Source organism: Somniosus microcephalus, chromosome 29 (assembly GCF_052327205.1).
Source record: "Somniosus microcephalus isolate GS21.2 chromosome 29, FLI_Smic_1.0, whole genome shotgun sequence".
Taxonomy (NCBI): Eukaryota; Metazoa; Chordata; class Chondrichthyes; order Squaliformes; family Somniosidae; genus Somniosus; species Somniosus microcephalus.
The window spans coordinates 20,113,007-20,134,094 of NC_141015.1; the positions used below are offsets into that span (position 1 = coordinate 20,113,007).

General features: G+C 46.5%; 1 protein-coding gene across 1 annotated transcript in view; it reads right to left on the reverse strand.

Annotated features, from left to right (window-relative positions):
* Positions 1 to 21,088, reverse strand: part of LOC147098522 (microsomal triglyceride transfer protein large subunit-like) — a 149,176-nt gene that overhangs the window by 111,436 nt on the left and 16,652 nt on the right. The window contains exons 3-5 of the mRNA XM_085970317.1: positions 19,661 to 19,804; positions 18,794 to 18,901; positions 1,796 to 1,912 (exon numbers count right to left, since the gene is read on the reverse strand). Of these exons, the coding sequence (XP_085826443.1) occupies positions 1,796 to 1,912; positions 18,794 to 18,901; positions 19,661 to 19,804 (369 nt within the window). The remainder of the gene's footprint in view (positions 1 to 1,795; positions 1,913 to 18,793; positions 18,902 to 19,660; positions 19,805 to 21,088) is intronic.

The following is a 21,088-nucleotide window of genomic DNA, read 5'->3' on the forward strand; positions in this document are numbered from 1 at the left end:
GGTACTCCCACAGTGCTGTTAGGGAGGGAGTTCCAGGATTTTGACCCAGTGACGATGAAGGAACGGCCATATACTTCCAAGTCAGGATGGTGTGTGACTTGGAGGGGAACTTGGAGGTGGTGGTGTTCCCATGTGCCTGCTGCCCTTGTCCTTCCAGGTGGTAGAGTTCGCGGGTTTGGGAGGTGCTGCCGAAGAAGCCTTGGCGAGTTGCTGCAGTGCATCTTGTAGATGGTACACACTGCAGCCACGGTACACCGGTGGTGAAGGGAGTGAATGTTTAAGGTGGTGGGTGGGGTGCCAATCAAACAGGCTGCTTTGTCCTCATGGGGGAATCTAGAACTAGGGGGCATAATTTCAGAATAAGGGACACCCTTTTAAATCGGAAATGAGGAGGAATTTCTTCTCTCAGAGGGTCGTGAATCTTTGGAATTCTCTTCCCCAGAGAGCTGTGGCGGCTGGGTCATTGAATATATTTAAGGTGGAGATAGACAGATTTTTGAACGATAAGGGAGTCGAGGGTTATGGGGAGCGGGCAGGGAAGTGGAGTTGAGGCCAAGATCAGATCAGCCATGACCTTATTGAATGGCGGAGCAGGCTCGAGGGGCCAAATGACCTACTCCTGCTATGTCTTATGTTCTTATATCTACCTGTAACACAAAGCACTACAAGTAGTCTAAGCAAAAAGCAACAACTCCTTCCCCCTCTTCTCCGAATTCACACTCTTTCCAAATTCCCAAATAAAGCACTCTGTTCAAGTCCACTCCGTTTAATCCCACTCTGTGCAGAAGTGTTTCTTAACTTCTTTCCTGAATGGCTTGGTTCTGATTTTAAGGTTATGGCCCCTGGTCCTAGACTCCCCCACCAGCGGAAAAAGGTTCTCTCTATCTACCCTAGCAATTCCTTTCAAAATCCTAAAAACCTCATTCAAATCACCCCTTAACCTTCTATATTCCAGGGACTACAAACCTATTTTATGTAATCTCTCCTCATAATCTAACCCTTGGAGCTCTGGTAATGTTCTGGTGAATCTGCGCTATACTCCTTCCAAGGCCAATATATCCTTTCTAAGGTACGGTGCCCAGAACTGTACTCAGTGCTCCAGATCTAATCTAACAAGGGCTTTGTATAGCTGTAGCAAAACGTCCTCCCTTTTATATTCCAGCCCTCTAGTTATAAAAGCTAACATTCAATTAACCTTTTTGATTATTTTTTGTACTTGACTACTACATTTTAGTGATCTGTGTACATGGACCCGTAAATCTAATTGGACCTCCACTGTTCCTAGCTTTTCACCAATTAAATAATACTCAGACCTATCCTTTTTTGGTCTAAAATGGCTGACTTTGAAATCCATCTGCCAGTTTTGCCCACTCACTTAATCTATCAATGACTCATTGTAATTTTATGGTCCCGTCCACACTACCTACTAAAGCACCAATCTTTGTTTCATCAACAATCTTGGGTATTTGGTTCTCTATTGTGTTATCTGAGTCATTAATAAATATAGTGAATAGTTGAGGCCCCAGCACAGATCCTTGTCAGACACCACTAGTCACTTCCTTCCAATTTGAGTACATGCCCATTATCCCTACTCTCTGCCGTCTAACCAATCTCCTAACCAGGCCAATAATTTGCCTTCAATTTCATGAGCTTTAATTTTAGCTAATCCTAACCTTCATGACTCAGATAACTGGGATTCTGACTGAGACAAACTGACACTCAAATTCATGTTTGTAAAAGTAAAACACTTGCTTGATTCAGTGTTACGTCAACCAATCAATTAAATGGAACATACCTGATTGGATGCACGAAACCCAAATTCTGGTCTCTCGCAACTATGAAGGTCTTTGATCTTGGTGAATTGGTTATTGCCAGTTTCATAGGTGACTCTGCAGTTTCCTGATACATCAACCTAAAAAGGAGAACGGATTTGAATTCAACAATTGGTAGGTTCTCTGTGGGTTGGCTTAACCTAGGAAGCATCCTGCGGCACTATGCTTGATCCACACCTTCTAACTCGTCCAAAAACAGCATCTGCAGCTCAGATTGGCAGCCACTTTCAGTAACTGAACAGCAGAAAATTTGATCTTTAAACATCACAGTCAGTTCTGAAAGCCTAGCAACCCACAGTTGAAAGAATGATGCGTACACGCCAACCTAGACAACTCACAAAAGCTGCTGAACAGCTGGCGACTCAAATAAGGACCAACAACTTGAGAATGGCCCTGGGTGTAGGCATTGACCGACATCCTGCAATCCCTCCTGGAAGTGTTAGTTTGTGGGCATCAGATGAGGTATATTCATAGAATGATACAGCACAGAAGGAGGCCATTCGGCCCATCATACCGGCTCTTTGAAAGCTATCCAATTAGTTCCACTCCCCATATAAGATTGTGAGAGGGCTTGATCGGGTGGATGCGGTGAGGATGTTTCCACTGATGGGGGAGACTAGAACTAGGGGGCATAATCTTAGAATAAGGGGCTGCCCTTTCAAAACTGAGATGAGGAGAAACTTCTTCACTCAGAGGGTAGTAAATCTATGGAATTTGCTACCTCAGAGAGCTGTGGAAGCTGCAACATTAAATAAATTTAAAACGGAGATAGACATTGTCCTAGCACATAAGGGAATTAGGGGTTACGGGGAGAGGGCAGGGAAGTGGACGTGAGTCTAGATTCGGATCAGCCATGATCCTATTGAATGGCGGAGCAGGCCCGAGGGGCCGTATGGCCTACTCCTGCTCCTACTTCTTATATTCTTATGCTCGTTCCCCATAGCCCAGCAAATTTTTCCCCTTCATGTATTTATCCAATTCCCTTTTGAAAGTCATTATTGAATCTGCCTCCACCATGCTTTCAGGCAGTGCATTCCAAATCTTTACAACTCGCTGTGTAAAAAATCTTATCCTCGTGTCGCTTCTCGTTCTTTTGCCAATTACCTTAAATCTGTGTCCTCTGGTTACCAACCCTTCTGGCACTAGAAACAGTTTTTTCTTAGTCACTCTATCAAAACTCTTCACGATTTTGAACACTCTATCAAATCTCCCCTGAACCTTCTCTGCAATAAGGAGAACAAACCCAGTTTCTCTAGCCTCACCATGTAACTGAAGTCTTTCACCCCTGGTACCATTCTGGCAAATCTCCTCTGCACCCTCTCTAAGGCCTTGGCATCCGTCCTAAAGACAAGAACTAGGGGCCATAAATATAAGACAGTCACTAATAAATCCGATAGGGAATTCAGGGGAAACTTTGTTACCCAGAGAGTGGTTCAATGTGGAACTCGCTACCACAGGGAGTAGTTGAGACGAATAGCATAGATGCATTCAAGGGGATGCTGGATAAACATGTGAGGGAGAAAGGAATAGAAGGGTATGTTGATGGGGTGAGATGAAGAAGGGTGCGAGGAGGCTGGTGTGGAGCATAATCATCGGCATGACCCTGTTGGGCCGAATGGCCTGTTACTGTGCTTTAGATACTTTGTAATACTTTGTAAAGTGTGGTGTCCCGAATTGACCACAGTACTCCAGCTGGGACCTTACCAGGATTTTGTAAATGTTTAGCATAACCTCCTTGTTTTGTACTCTATGCAGCATTTGGCCAAGTGTGGCATCAAGGAGCTCTAGTAAAATTGAAGTCAATGGGAATCAGGGGGGAAAACTCCCCACTGGCTGGAGTCATACCTAACACAAAGGAAGATGGTTGTGGTGGTTGGAGGTCAATCACCTCAGCCCCAGGACATCACTGCAGGAGTTCCTCAGGGCAGTGTCCTAGGCCCAACCATCTTCCGCTGCTTCATCAATCACCTTCCCTCCATCATAAGGTCAGAAGTGGGGAGGTTTGCTATTCAGTTCCATTTGCAACTCCTCAGATAATGAAGCAGTCCATGCCTGCATGCAGCAAGACCTGGACGACATTCAGGCTTGGGCTGATAAGTGGCAGGTAACATTCGCGCCACAGAAGTGCCAGGCAATGACTATCTCCAACAAGCGAGAGTCTAACCACCGCCTCTTGACATTCAACGGCATTACCATCGCCAAATCCCCCAACATCAACATCCTGGGGGTCACTATTGACCAGAAACTTAACTGGACCAGCCACATAAACACTGTGGCAACAAGAGCAGGTCAGAAGCTGAGAATTCTGCGGCGAGTATCTCACCTCCTGACTCCTCGAAGCCTTTCCACCATCTACAAGGCACAAATCAGGAGTGTGATGGAATACTCTCCACTTACTTGGATGAGTGCAGCTCCAACAACACTCAAGAAGCTCAACACCATCCAGGACAAAGCAGCCCGCTTGATTGGCACCCCATCCACCATCTTAAACATTCACTCCCTCCTCCACCGGTGTACCGTGGCTGCAGTGTGTACCATCTACAAGATGCACTGCTGCAACTCGCCAAGGCTTCTTCAGAAGCACCTCCCAAACCTGCGACCTCTACCACCTAGAAGGACAAGGGCAGCAGGCGCCTGGGAACACCACCAAGTTCCCCTCCAAGTCACACATCATCCTGACTTGGAAATATATCGCTGTTCTTTCATAGTCGGTGGATCAAAATCCTGAAACTCCCTACCTAACAGCACCTTGGGGATACCTTCACTGCAGCAGTTCAAGAAGGCGGCTCACCACCACCTTCTCAAGGGCAATTAGGGATGGTAAAAGCTGGCCTTGCCAGCGACGCACACATCCCATGAATGAATAAAAAAAACCACTCAATTTGGTGAAGTAACAGGTCAGGGCCTGCTTTAAGGTCTTACGATTGAGTTTGGCAATAATAGAGACCTGGCTCAAAGAAGCGGAGTATTGGGAACTTAATATTCCTGGCTACAAATTATTCAGGATTTCAAGAGAATCTAGAACTAGGGGTCACTGTTTAAAAATAACGGGTCGCTCATTTAAGATAGAGATGGGGAGAAATTTTTTCTCAGAGGGTCGTGAGTCTTTGGAACTCTCTTCCTCAGAGGGTGGTGGAAGCAGAGTCTTTGAATATTTTTAAGGCAGAGGTAGATAGATTCTTGATAAGCGAGGGGGTGAAAGGTTATTGGGGTAGGCGGGAATGTGGAGTAATCAGATCAGCCATGATCTTACTGAATGGCGGAGCAGGCTCGAGGGGCCGAGTGGCCTACTCCTGCTCCTAATTCGTATGTTCGTATGTATGTATGTTTGTATGTAATTAAGGAACGATAGAGCATCTATTACACTACTGTGTGTATAATATAAGCCACCAAATAGTGGGATAGAAATAGAGGAGTAAATTTGCAGTCAAATTACAGAAAGATACAAAGACTACAGAATAGTGATAATGGGGGACTTCAATGATCCTAATATAGACTGGGATAGTAACCGACAAAGAGGGGGAGGAATTCCTGAAATGTGTACAAGAGAACTTTGCTGATCAGTGTGTTTCCATCCCAACAAGGAAGGAAGCAATGCTGGATCTAGTTCTGGGGAATGAAGTGGAGCAAGTTTCAGATGGAGAGCGTTTGGGGAACAGTGATCATAATATCATCAGCTTTAGAATAGTTATGGAAAAGGGCAAGGAACAATCAAGCATAAAAATATTTAACTGGATGAGAGCTAGCTTCAGTGAGTTGAAAAAGGATCTGGCCCAGGTGGATTGGAATCAGAAAATGGTAGGCAAAACAGTAACTGAACAATGGAGGCCTTCAAAGAGGAGATGGTTCAGGTACACGTTCCCATGAAGGGGCAAGGAAGGGCATCCAAAGCTAGAGCTTCCTGGATGAATAAAGATATAGGGGGAGAAATTCGTGTGTTTAGCGCCGCGAGATGGTACTAAAACACAGTTCAGCGCTCTACCACCAGCTGCTGGCGGTTCCAGCGGCACACACCATATCTGTCTTGCCAGTAGCACTGCTGCTAAACTCGCGCGTCGGGGACATCGCGATCACGGAGATCCTGATGTTAGTGAGCGGTTGCAGCGATGCTATTTAAAGGGATCATTACCAATCATTTGCACCTGACAGGGTTTTGAAGTTTGAGTGGCTGTGTGCTACTTCCTGCAACTGCAAGAGTTTTCTTTCGTTATTTCAAGGTTATTTGGTATCAGGGAGTGTTCTGGCAAGTACAAAACTCCCTCGTTATTTTTGAAACGCTTCAAACTACACTTGTTAAAAATCATGGGGGCTGAACTGGCAGTCGACCGCGTCCTCCAGGATCTATGGCGGACGGAGCGGAGGCAGCGAGAAAGACGGGAACATGTGTGCAGAGGGAGGAGGGGGGCCATCAGGGCTCTCAACAGGAGGCCTTACCCTCTGAAGGTCTTCCGAACATCACTTCTCTTACCTTCAATTAAGTGAGGAGCAATGTATTAGAAGGCTTCGCTTCACCAAGGAGATGGTCACAGAACTCTGCCACCCCCTGCAACTAGACCTCTAGCCTCAGGCCAGGGCGGCCACAGCTCTCCCAGTGGCAGTCAAGGTCACTGTGGTCCTCAATTTCTTCGCCAGCGGATCCTTCCAGTCTGCAGCAGGAGACATAGCTGACATCTCACAGTTCGCCGTCCATCACTGCATCTGGGAGATCACTGAGGCTCTCTACACCAGGAGAAGGGACTACTTTGGCTTCTCAATCACCAGAGAAGCAGGACAAGTGTGTGGCTTTGCCAGGATAGCGGGCTTTCCCCATGGTGCAGGGCGCCATCGACTGCACTCATGTGGCTTTGCGGGCACCGCATAACAATTCTGAGATTTTTCATAACCGCAAAGGCTACCAATCACTTAATGTGCAGTTGGTGTGCGACCATACACAGCGAATTCTCAATGTCAATGCCTGCTATCCGGGCAGCAGCCAGGGTGCCTTCATCCTGCGCCAGACTGGTGTGCCAGCACTCTTCCAGCCACCACGTCAAGCTCGAGGGTGGCTGCTCGGAGATAAGGGCTATCCGCTCTCCACCTGGCTCATAACTCCCCTCCGCAATCCCAACATTCGTGCTCAGCACTCATATAATGAGAGCCATGCTGCCATCAGGAACATCATCGAGCAGACCATCAGCCTACTGAATCAACGGTTCCGCTGCCTTGACCGCTTGGGAGGAGCCCTCCAGTACTCGGCTGAGTGGGTGTCCCATTTCGTGGTGGCCTGCTGCATGCTCCACAACCTGGCCATCATGAGGGTGCAGCCCTTGCTAGCAGGGATTGCGGGACCACCTCAGGAGGACGACGAGGGAGAGGAGGAGGAGGAGGAGGAGGAAGAGGAACAGGAGGGAGGGAGGAGGCAGCCAGACAATCAGCCTTCCGGTTGGGCTGCCCATGACTGCTCATCAAACTCTGATTCGCACGAATGAAACCCCAGATCCCCGAGGTTAAAATGAGACAGAAAAAGGAGGCTTATAACAATTGTAAAGTTCATAATACAGTACAGAACCAAGTTGAATATAGAAAGTACAGAGGAGATCTAAAAAAGGGAATAAGAGGGGCAAAGAGAGAGTATGAGAATACATTAGCGGCTAACATAACAGGGAACCCAAAAGTCTTTTATAAACACATAAATAGTAAAAGGGTAGTCAATGGAAGGGTGATATTCTTGTGGAGGCAGAGGGCATGGCTAAGGTACTAAATGAGTACTTTGCATCTGTCTTCACTAGAGAAGATGATGCTACCAATGCAGCAGTAAAGGAGGAGGCAGTAGCGATATTGGATAGGATAAAAATAGATAGAAGTAATTAAAAGGTTGGCAGTAGAAAAGTCACCTAGAAAAGTAGAAAGGTCACCTGGTCCGGATGGGATGCATCCTAGGTTAGAGGGAAGTAAGGGTGGAAATTGTGGAGGCTCTGGCCCTAACCTTCCAATCCTCCTTGGATATAGGGGTGGTGCCAGAGGACTGGAGGATTGCAAATGTTACACCCCTGTTTAAAAAAGGGGAGGGATAAACCCGGCAATGTAGCGTAGTGGTAATGTCACTGGGCTAGTAATCCTAGAAGCCTAGACTAATGATCCAGAGTTGAAATCCCACCACAGCAGCTGGGGAATTTAAATTCAGTTACTTAAATAAATCTGGAATAAAAAGCTAGTATCAGTAATGGTAACCATATTGGATTGTCGTAAAAACCCATCTAGGTTCACTAATGTCCTTTAGGGAAGGAAATCTGCTGTCCTTACCTGGTCTGGCCTATATGTGACTCCAGACCCACAGCAATGTGGTTGACTCTTAACTGCCCTCTGAAATGGCCCAGCAAGTCACTCAGTTGTAACTAACCGCCACAAAACATAATAAGAATGAAACCGGACGGACCACCCGGCACCGGCTACGGACACTGCACACCCAGTCCAGTCGACCCTGCAAAGTCCTCCTCATCAACACCTGGGGACTTGTGCCAAAATTGGGAGAGCTGTCCCACAGACTAGTCAAGCAACAGCCTGACATAGTCATACTCACAGAATCATACCTTTCTGCCAATGTCCCAAACTCCTCCATCACCATCCCTGGGTATGTCCTGTCCCACCGGCAGGACAGACCCACCAGGGGTGGTGGCACAGTGGTATATCGTGGGGAAGGACTGGCCCTGGGAGTCCTCAACATTGATTCCGGACACCATGAAGTCTCATGGCTTCAGGTCAAGCATGGGCAAGGAAACCTCCTGCTGATGCTCTCCCTCAGCTGATGAATCAGTACTCCTCCATGTTGAACACCACTTGGAAGAAGCACTGAGAGTAGCAAGGGCACAGAATGTACTCTGGGTGGGGGACTTCAATGTCCATCACTAAGAGTGGCTCGGTAGCACCGCTAACTGCTGGCCGAGTCCTGAAGGACATAACTGCCAGTCTAGGCCTACGACAGGTGGGGAGAGAACCAACACGAGGGGAAAAACCTACTTAACCTCATCCTTACCAATCTCCCTGTCGCAGATGCATCTGTCTATGACAGCATTGGTAGCAGTGACCACCACACAGCCATTGTGGAGACTGAGTCCTGTCTTCACACTGAGGACACCCTCCATCATGTTGTGTGGCATTACCACCGTGCTAAATGGGATAGATTTAGCAGCTCAAAACTGGGCATCCATGAGGTGCTGTGGGGCGGCAGCAGCAGAATTGTATCCCACCACAATCTGTAACCTCATGGCCCAGCATATCCCTCACTCTACCATTACATCAAGCTAGGGGACCAACTCTGGTTCAATAAGGAATGTAGAAGAGCATACCAGGAGTCTCTGAAAATGAGGTGCCAACCTGGGGAAGCTGCAACACAGGACTACATGCGTGCTAAAAAGCAGAAGCAGCATGCTATAGACAGGGCTAAGCGATCCCACAATCAACGGATCAGATCAAGCTCTGCCAGTCCTGCCACATCCAGTCTTGAATGGTGGTGGACCATTAAACAACTAATGGGAGGAGTAAGCTCCATGAATATTCCCATCCTCAATGATGGTGGAGCCCAGCACATGAGTACAAAAGACAAGGCTGAAAGCATTTGCAATCATCTTCAGCCAGAAGTGCCGAGTGGATGATCCATATCGGCCTCCTCCAGAGGTCCCAACCATCACAATAGCCAGTCTTCAGCCAATTCGATTCACTCAACGTGATATCAAGAAACGGCTGAGCGCACTGGATACAGCAAAGGCTATGGGGCCCGACAACATCTCGGCTATCGTGCTGAAGACTTGTACTCCAGAACTAGCCGCGCCTCTAGCCAAGCTGTTCCAGTACAGCTACAACACTGGAGTATATCCGACAATGTGGAAAACTGCCCAGGTATGTCTTGTCCACAAAAAGCAGGACAAATCCAACCTGGCCAATTACCACCCCATCAGTCTACTCTCAACCATCAGTAAAGTGATGGAAGGTGTCATCGACAGTGCTATCAAGCGGCACTTACTCATCAATAACCTGCTCACTGATGCCCAGTTTGGGTTCCGCCAAGACCACTCGGCTCCCGACCTCATTACAGCCTTGGCCCAAACATGGACAATGGAGCTGAATTCCAGACCTGAGGTGAGAGTGACTGCCCTTGACATCATGGCAGCATTTGACTGAGTGTGGCATCAAGGACCCCTAGTAAAACTGTAGTCAATGAGAATCAGGAGGAAAACGCTCCACTGGCTGGAGTCATACCTAGCACAAAGGAAGATGGTTGTGGTGTTTGAAGGTCAATCATCACAGCCCCAGGACATCGCTGCAGGAGTTCCTCAGGGCAGTGTCCTAGCCCAACCATCTTCAACTGCTTCATCAATGACCTTCCCTCCAACATAAGGTCAGAAATGAGGATGTTCGCTGATGACTGCACAGTGTTCAGCGCTATTCACAACTCCTCAGGTAATGGAGCAGTCCATGCCCGCATGCAACAAAACCTGGACGACGTTAAGGCTTGGGCTGATAAGTGGCAGGTAACACAAGTGCCAGACAATGACTATCTCCAACAAGCAAGAGTCTAACCACCTTCCCTTTACATTCAACGGCATTACCATCGCCGAATCCCCTATCATCAACATCCTGGTAGTCACCATTGACCAGAAACTTAACTAGACCAGCCACATAAATACTGTGGCAACAAGAGCAGGTCAGAGGCTAGGTATTCTGCGGCGAGTGTCTCACCTCCTGACTCCCCAAAGCCTTTCCACCATCTACAAGGCACAAGTAAGGAGCATGATGGAATACTCTCCACTTGCCTGGATGAGTGCAGCGCCAACAACACTCAAGAAGCTCGACACCATCCAGGGCAAAGCAGCCCATTTGATTGATACCCCATCCACCACCTTAAACATTCATTCCCTCCACCATTGGCGTACCGTGGCTGCAGTGTGTACCATCTACAAGATGCACTGCAGCAACTCGCCAAGGCTTCTTTGGCGGCACCTCCCAAACCCGCGACTCCTTCCACCTAGAAGGACAAGGGCAGCAGGCGCATGGGAACACCACCACCTCCAAGTTCCCCTCCAAGTCATACACCATCCTGACTTAGAAGTATATTGCCGATCCTTCATCGTCGCTGGATCAAAATCCTGGAACTCCCTACCTAACAGCACTGTGGCGGTACCATCACCACACAGACTGCAGTGGTTCAAGGCGGCAGCTCACCACCACCTTCTCAAGGGCAATTAGGGATGGGCAATAAATGCTGGCCTTGCCAGCGACGCCCACATCGGTGTTGGGGAAAACTTGAGACAATAATCCAGGACAACATTAATTGTCATTGTTCTCCTTAGAGCAGAGAAGGTTGAGAGGAGATTTGATAGAGGTGTTCAAAATCATAAAGGGTCTAGACAGAGTAGATAGAGAGAAACTGTTCCCATTGGCAGAAGGGTTGAGAACCAGAGGACACAGATTTAAGATGATTGGCAGAAGAACCAAAGGCGACATGAGGAAAAACTTTTCTGCGCAGTGATTGGTTAGGATCTGGAATGCACTGCCTGAAAGGGTGGTGGAGGCAGATTCAATCGTGGCTTTCAAAAGGGAATTGGATAAGTACCTGAAGAAAAAAATATGCAGGGCTACGGGGAAAGAGCAGGGGAGTGGGACTAGCTGAAGTGCTCTTGCAGAGAGCCGGCACCGGCTCGAAAGGCTGAATGGTGCAACCATTCTATGATTCTATGATTTGGAAAAGTATAGGCTAATAAATGAAAGTCAGCACAGATTTGTTAAAGGCAAATCGTATTTGACTAACAAGATCAAGTTCTTTAATGAAGTAAGAGAGGGTTGATGTATATATAGACTTTCAAAAGGCGTTTGACAAAGTACCACATAATAGACTTGTTAGCAAAATTAAAGCCCATGGGATTAAAGGGACAGTGGCAGTATGGATACAAAATTGGCTAAGGGACAGAATGTTTGCAGATGACACAAAACTCGGAAATGTCGTAAACAAGAGGATAGTAACGGACTTCAGGAGGACATATACAGACTAGTGAAATGGGCAGGCACATGGCAGATGAAATTTAATGCAAAGAAGTGTGAAGTGATACATTTTGGTAGGAGGAATGAGGAGAGACAATATAAAATAAATGGCACAAATGTAAAGGGGGTGCAGGAACAGAGAGGCCTGGGGGTGTACGGACACGAATCTTTGAAGGTGGCAGGACAAGTTGTGAAGGCTGTTACAAAAACAAAAGCAAAATAGTGCGAATGCTGGAAATCTGAAATAAACCAGAAAATGCTGGAAATACTCAGCAGGTCAGACGGCATCTGTGGAGAGAGAAACAGAGTTAACGTTTCAGGTCGATGACGTGACGAAGGGTCACAGACCTGAACCGTTGACTCTCTTTCTCTCTCCACAGATGCTGCCTGACCTGCTGAGTATTTCCAGCATTTTCTGTTCTAATGTTAAAAAAGCATATGGGATCTTTTATTAATAAAGGGCCAAAGCAAGGAAGTTATCCTAAATATTTATAAATCACTGGTTAGGCCTCAGCTGGAGTATTGTGTTCAATTCTGGGCACCACACTTTAGGAAGGAAGTCAAGGCCTTAGAGAGGGGGCAGAAGAGATTGACCAGAATGGTACCAGGGGTGAGGGACTTCAGTTACGTGGAGAGACTGGAGAAGCTGGGGTTGTTCTCCTTAGAATAGAGAATGTTAAGAGGAGATTTGATAGAGGTGTTCAAAATCATGAACGGTTTTGATAGAGTAAACAAGGTGAAACTGTTTCCAGTGGCTGAAGGGTCGGTAACCAGAGGACACAGAGTGAAGGTGATTGGCAAAACAATCTGAGGCGAGATGAGGAGACATTTTTTTTTACAAAGCGAGTTGTTGTGCTCTGGATTGCACTCTCTGAAAGGGTGGTAGAAGCAGATTCAATAATAACATTCAGAAGAAAATTGGATAAATAATTGAAGGGAAAAGAATTACAGGGCTATGGGGAAAGGGCAGGGGAGTGGGATTAATTGGAGAGTTCTACCAAAAAGCCGGCACAGGCACGATGGGCCAAATGGCCTCCTTCTGTGTGTTGTGTATGTACCTTTAAGGGAATAACTGGTCTCAGACTGCAGTACCGGCAGTGACCACCCCTGTATAAAAGGCCCTAGCAGGCTTCTGTAGTTTCAGTTTCCAGGTTGTCTCCATTCAGTAAAGACTTGTTATAATCAACTCCTGCAGTCCGTGTCTCAATTATACACGGACATAATACTGTGTTGTGTCATTCTATGATTCTAAGGGCCTTGCCTATGACATGAAAACAAGTCGTTACACTGAGAGTGCAGTGGGACATACATTTGTTGTAACATTTAGCTGCAGGTGTACCCCAAGGTGGTCATTTTTAAGTGCATGCTGCCTGCGATCTTCTATCCATCGATATATCTATCGATCACTGATAATACAGGGTGAAATTTAAGTACACAAAGTGCATTTTTCGCAATGGTGGATTTAGAATTTTGGGAAGGAGGGGGTGCGAGCACTGAAAATGCAACGCTGATTTCCTAGGGCACGAGGGCTTGCCATGCTAGAGGGAAATTTTGATATTTGACGCTTTTTTTCCAGCAATTCGGGGCTGCACATTCAGCCTTTGAAACCAACAATAATTTATGCTGAAATCATTACAGATATTAAAGAAAACCAAACACAGGTTTTGTACAATAATGTACATAGTGAGTGTGACACAACAGACCTAGATGTGTGCAGGTACGGTAGCTTGATGAGATAAAAACATAAGTACTAATGGTCTGTAAGCTTATTGAGATCATAAATTTATTGAAATAATAATACTTTTGATGTAAACAGCACTCAACACAAAGAAGATAGCAGCAATTTATTTCTACTTTGTGCTTCAAGTGCAGGAATAATTCTCAATGCACATTACATTAAGTAGGAAAAAAACAAGCACATCAATGAACACAGCTGCATTGTAGTAAAGCTAAATCAAGCTAAATTAATCCTCCTCGGATCGCCTACTCCCACAGTATTACGTTGAATCATTCTAATAGCAGAAAGAACAATGTTAAACTGATTATAATGTTCCATTAAGTACAGAACCAAATACATCCACATCATTATCCAAAGAAAGAATTTTAGTTTATTTGCCACATGCTGGGCCAAATCAGCACAGGATCCACACCATCCCACAACAAATGTGCAGCCTTGGCACACGTGTCCAACCGCTGAATTTTCGTGCACATTCACGAGAGCCCGAACTCTGAGCGTGCACGAAACTCCGTGCACAAGTAGAAACCCAATTTCTGGGCATTCTAGGAACATAGGAACAGGAGGCCATTCAGCCCCTCAAGCCTGTTCCACCATTCAATTAGAGTGTGGTAGATCTGTATCTTAACAATTGCCCACTTTTACAGAGAATTTTCAGAGGCAGTAAATCCACTGACTTACATCAGCAAACTCTTGATGTCCACACGGCACTGCAGAAAGGCTGAGTGGCAACTAGTGTCTACACTGGCATGCGTATGTGTGTGCACACGCTAGTACATGTGCGTGCGTATACATGTGTGGATGTGTGTTGGTGTTTGTGTGTGCGTGCGTGAGCTTGCCTATGAATATGCGGGCACATCCGCACAGTCATAACTTGGTCACCGGACTCTGATTCGCACGTTATGTGTGAGCCTCCCACCTGTTTCTCGTAGGATAAAATGCCCTGAAATTAAACTTTATATTGAATTGAATCTTATTGCTCTTCACAGAATCAAAGGGGGAAAATTTGTGTCGCGCCCCCTTTGGGGCGCTAACTTCGCCAGGGCGCTACTTTTAGCACCCCAATAAAATTAGCGCCCCCACGGCCGAAATTCACCAATAGCACCCCAAGAGGGAAGTGGGGTGCTACTGGAAGCACCCCACCTCCCTCTTGGGGCGCTGTGAGTGAATATCGCAGCACGACGTGCCGCAGCGCCACGCACTGTGGCACGTCGCACCGCGGTACTGCAGGCCTTCCTCCCCTTCTTAAAGGGGATCGGCCTTGCGCAGCGCGACCTGGGGTCCAGCTGGGCCACCAGGGATCGGACTGCCAGCAAAAGAGCCCGGCACTCAAGAGAGAAGGAGGCCAGCAACAAAAATGGCCGCCCGGCACCTTCCCTTTAATTTGCGCCGCTCCGGCCGCAGTAGGCCCCCCTGACCCCATCGGACATCGCGTCCGGCAGTAAGTCAGGGGGCGCTATCGAAGATCGCGGCCGGGGCGCTGCGTATGGCGATGATATTATCGCCGGTGGTGCAGCGCCGTGGGGCGCTAACGGTTACCGCCGCCGCTAAGCTCCCGCTGAATTTCACGGGAGGCGTTGGCGGCGCCGCGCCCAGGCGCTAGTTGCTTTGCACTCCATTAGCGCCCTCTTAGGGCGCTAACGGGAGGCGCAAAGCAACCGAATTTTTAGGCCAAAGTGTTCAAAGCTGCTGAAATGCTTTCCACATAAAAGCTTTATTTGTCTGAGAGGCAATTTGGAAAACAAGCTAGGCTGTTTGGCGAGTAAGATTTCAAGATCCTAATAGTTGGCCCATTATACATGTCCCTAAAATAAAAGGTGTATAGAAAAAGCAGCTGCTTTTGTAAAAAAACAAAATCCTTTTCACATTACTGTTTTAATCTGCATTATATTAATATTCTTGATATAGTGCACACTGCCTGTGTGTTATATTTACTGCCCTGGCACAATCGGTTGATAAAGCCCAATTGTTATAAAACAGGGTATCACTGTGAGCAATGCCACAGGAGTTCTGCTCGTTAGTGGGTCTCCCGTGGCATTGCTCAGAGCAGATCAGATACTATGCTGTTTCTTTTCAACATTTACGACAGTTTTAACACTGGCACAGTTGGATCTCTTAGTGAAACAAAGACAATTCAACTAACTTCACCATTCACTAAGTCTCCCCTTCCCCCAAAGCTCATTTTCTCTCCTTTATTAATTGCAAACCACTAAAAAAATTCAAATTTGGTCAATCCGAGACTTGAATACTGTCCCTAGATCGGTGGGGGGGTGGGGGGGAGAATCTTCTCACACCTTTCTGCTGGATAAAACGTAGGCAAATCTTGTGGTCTCTCTCTTGCCTCCAGCCTCTAACCTCTCTTTCCCTCTGGCACAACCCATTCTTCTTTCTCTATCTTATCAATAATACTGCACTCATCGCTACTTTGAACTTTTCTCTTATTCCTAAGCTCTAACCATGCCGTCATACGTGCGCTTCCTCCTCTCTGCATCCTCACTGTGTAGAAATCAAGATTCTACTCAAACCAATCCCTTCCCAGGGCCTGTGCAATTCCTTATCTCCCTCAAGTCTTCCCTCTTAGCAATCTACACTGAATCTTAAACCCCAAACTGCGTGTCACCATACCAGTCCTTGATCTATCGACCCATAATTTGCAGTCAGCGGCGAGGCTAAGTCATTCACTGTTGTCCCTGAAATAAACTTCTCACAAAGATCGCTCGAACTCTGTGGCGAGAAGTTCGGCTTTTCCAACATTCCGTTAAAATCAGCGCAAGTTAATGGGGAATCTCTCACACGAGCTGCTGTGACGTCGACAAGCTGTCTAAGCAGCCAATCACAATGCAGAATTCTCACAGACCGAGAACCAGGAAGTGAGTAAGCTCCTTTGATTCTATCTTTGTTAGAGAGCAAAACAAAGATTAGGGCTCTTACATGGGGAAAAGGTAAAGATGAACACTTTTTTTTTTTTTAAGGTTTCTTAAAATGTTGCATTTTTATTCAAATGGAAAAATTTAACACTCCACAAAATTAAAAGTAGTGTTTTAGGGCCATAACCTTTGTTTAGGGTTAGGGTTATGGCAATAGATTGGGAGAAGGGGAAGTGCAACGAGACCTGAGTGTCCTTGTGCACCAGTCGCTGAAGGTAAGCATACAGGTGCAGCAGGCGGTTAAGAAGGCAAATGGTATGTTGGCCTTTGTAGCGAGAGGGTTCGAGTACAAGAACAAGGATGTCTTGCTGCAGTTGTACAGGGCCTTGGTGAGACCACACCTTGAGTACTGTGTGCAGTTTTGGTCGCCTTATCTGAGGAAGGATGTTCTTGCCATGGAGGGAGTGCAGCGAAGATTCACCAGACTGATACCTGGGATGGCAGGAATGACGTATGAGGAGAGATTGGGTCGATTGGGCTTATACTCGCTGGCGTTTAGAAGAATTAGAGGGGATCTCATTGAAACTTATAAAATTCTAACAGGACTGGACAGACTGGATGCAGGAAGGATGTTCCCGATGGTCGGGGAGTCCAGAACCAGGGGTCACAGTCTAAGGATAAGGGGTAAGCCATTTAGGACAGAGCTGAGGAGGAATTTCTTCACCCAGAGAGTGGTGAACCTGTGGAATTCTCTACCACAGAAGGCAGTTGAGGCCAATTCATTGAATATATTCAAGAAAGAGTTGGATATATTTCTAAAGGGATCAAGGGATATGGGAAGAAAGCAGGGACAGGGTACTGAATTTGGATGATCAGCCATGATCTCATTAAATGGTGGCGCAGGCTCGAGGGGCTGAATGGCCTACTCCTGCTCCTATCTTCTATGTTTCTATGAATTGATTCTCATTTTCTTTCTGCTCTCTTTGGTTTGCTGCCCTCCTATAGAAATGCAGGGAGCGGAGAGGGGAACTCAGAGCTGTACCCCTCCATTATCGTGGCACAGTACCTTGGTGCTCCAACAGTGTGCCAGCCAGTAGGCCGTTATTTGCCATCACTCACACATTCTACGTCCCTAAATAAGACCTTGTCATAAAATCCTGCAGAAGTTTTAAACAAAAATATGCATAGCTTTTTAATTCATTTTAAACAGTAACGTGCTATGTGATAAAATAGACCAAGACAGCAGGAAACATAAACCGTTTAGCGCAGGTGTATTCACCCAATGTTTCGTTGAAGGCCACTCTTACAAATTACAAAACAACTACAGGAAACTCTTTATTATCCGGCACCAACGGGACCGGCGCGGTGCCGGTTTATCAAAAAGTCCGGATTACAGAGAGGTATAGTTTAAAAGGTATGAGAGCCCCGTACACAGCAACAAATCCAGGCTTCCCTGTTGCTTAGCAACATGTGCAGGAACTCCGGCCACAGACCAAGCATCCCTGTTGCTTAGCAACAAGTGCACGAACCCCAGTTACACAGCCACAGATCCAGGAACTGCCACTAATATGAAGTAAAACTTACCTGAACCTACTCCTGAATTTTGCCGGTTAACAGAGATTTCCAGTTATTTAGGTGCCGGTTAAAAGAGAGTTTCCTTACTTGCACTTACTTTCCTCCACCACAACCCCTCCCACCCCCCCCCCCCCCCAACTCAGACAACATGGTCCAGACCATCCCCCTTTGCTAAAGGAAGAAACACAGTGGTGGGAGGCAGCATTAGGGAAGAGGGGAGGAGTTAATATAAATACGGTCAAATTGTTCATTTTGCTATTTAAACAGTTCTAGCCCATTCTAAATAAAGGGGTTGAAGCCCAGGGCTGCCCGTTACTGTGCCCAGCTGCTGACAGCAGTGAGTTCAGTCAGTTTTTGCTCTGCCGGTTACAAAGAACGCTTCACCCAGTCTTTGGGAGGAGTGGAAAAGAGTGAAGAGAAAACTGGCATGATCAGCCTGTCCTGCCAGTCATCTCTCAGGTCATCAAGGTCAGCCCATGGTTCAAATTGTCCTCCCTTCACAGATATACAGCGGAGAAAGAACGAAAAGAAACAAAGAGCAAAAAAAATACAGAAATAAAGTGTGAGTCGCAGTTATATAGCGTCTTATCACTTCTCTCAGGACATCCCAAAGTGTTTCACGTGCAATGAATTACTTTTGGAGCACAGTCACTGTTGCTACGCAAGCAACTGCGGCAGCTATTTTGCGCACAGCAAGGTCCCGCAAGAAGGGGGCATAAGAAAAAATAGGCAAAGTAAACGAAATTGTTTAAATGGAATGAATAGGTTACCTCGGTGATTGTCCCAGAATACAGCTGCAGCTGGAAAAGACTGACCAGGCCTCGTTTTAGGTTTAGAATTAACCCTGTTTCTTCAGCAGAGCCGTACAGAGCCTCTATCTGAAAGAAATATAAAATAAATTACTCCTGAAAGATCCCGAATTTTCAGCAGCTTTACTCTGTCAGCTTTTTGTCCAGCATCGCTCCAAATAAACAATTACAAAATCCAGAAGTTGCTTATAAATTAACATAGCATTAACCACCAACAATCATGACTTAAAAAAATTGAGATTAAACTATGCATGATACTACCACGGGAGATCCTCACATATAAAACTTCTATTAACAAAACGCAGTTCAGGTTTCATAAAGCAAAGTACCAGTTAATAGGGGTAAAATTTGTCTTAAGTAATAGTGCAAAATACACGACAGCAAATCAGCTGCCCGTTTTAAACTTCCATCGATGGAAAAGAAAATCCAGCGGAGTGTAAAATTGCCTCCTGATTCGCTATCGCCCATTCTGCGCTACGACCCAAGACAAATTTCACCCCAAATCTGTTTTGGTGATGTTTGCTGTGGGATAAATGTTGGCCAAGGCACCAGGAGAAATCCTTTACTCTACTTCAAAAAGTGCAATGGGCTCTTTTACATCCACCTGAACTAGCAGACAAGGCCTTGGTTTAATATCTCAGCTGATGCATCTCCTACAGTGCATCAGTCCCTCAGTACTGCACTGATGTGTCGGCCTACATTTTGTGCTCAAGTACTGGAGTGGGGCTTGAACCTACAGCCTTCTGACTCGAAGGTTTGAGTGCTGCCATCGAGTTGAGCTGACACTTGTCAAGAGTTTTATTCCAATAAAATAGGGAACAAAATTACCTTTCCAGAGTTCCAGTGAAAGATTACAGGCTTTTTCAAAGCTGCCATAGTTGTAGGCCCCAGCAAAGCCTCAACATGAACGTTTTTGAAGATGTTTTGGCTCTCATTTCGTTCCGACACATTCAGCAGTTTTACTTCTTGTATCTGTTGGGGAGAGGGAGACACAGTGTGAGGTTATAACTTTAACAGAAGCCTTATGAAGGAATAGATAAGCACCCAGTCCCTTGTGTAATCGGCCAAAGTGCTGCAGCTCCAGAGTACTTTTCAGGCCTGTCTAAAATTACAGCCCCCATTACATCCTCGACAGGCTCTAATCACCAAGGGTGCTTTCCATTAGCAATGCTATTAGAACTGCTGGGCAGGAAAATGAACTGATTTAAGGGCCTCCATAGTGCAGTAAAATTGATGTTATTACTAATATTCACTTACTCCTTCTCTGCTTTCTATCCTTCCACCATCCCTTTCTAACTATGCCACCATTTGCCTTTAATACCATGGGCGTTTCTTAGCAACAGGTCTCTTGCATGGCACTTTATCACAGGCATCCAATGCAGCTCTAATTGCTACTTTGTACAGCTGTGCAGGCAGAGATTAAAAAAAAAGGATTCCAGGTAGTAATCAGGGAGAAAACTATCAAAGTGTCCAGCAGCCAAGTAAAATCACGTTGGACTTGCTAGACACGAAGCTCCTCACTGAGAGCAGTAACTAAAACTAATACCAGAATATTAGATGGCTGCGAATCGGGCACTCTGACCAACTGTCCAATTTGCCTTCCCATCGAGTGAGATTCCATAATGTGAGCACTAACTCTTCCGGGGAAAAATTTGGTTGCTTAGCGCCTCCCGTTAGCGCCCTAAGAGGGCGCTAATGGGGCGCAAAGCGACTAGCGGCTGGACGTGGCGATGTTTGCGCTGCTTGAGAAATTGACCATTTTGCAGCGGCGCCAAACACTACTGCCACGATCGCCTGCGCCCGCAGATCGTGACGTCAGTCAAGCGTGCAACGTCCCAGTGGCGCCCCGGACCGGATATTGAGTGGCGCCCCCTGCCTTACCGCCTGCCGCTAGCAACGACAGGTTGAGGGGAGCGTTTTGCAGTCGGGAAGGGAATGGGGGAGCGCTATTTAAAGGCGGCCGCTTCCTGCCTTCTTTTGTCAGCGACATTTTTGCATCACGCATTCTGAGAGAGAGAGAGACTTCTGGAGAGATTCAACGCTGTGTGAAGGAGTTTTGGGTACTGAGCAGCACTTTGCAGGTTCATTTTGATTTGACCTTCTTTGCATCGATTTAGAAGAGACTGTGGGGGCTGCACTCTGAGCTCTTTCCCTGGGCCTCGCCATTGTTCTTTCCAGCAGATTTGACGTACAGGTCTCTCCAGGCCGAGATTCAAGGCTGCAATGAGCAGGGTGTGGATGGAGAGCAAGATCGAC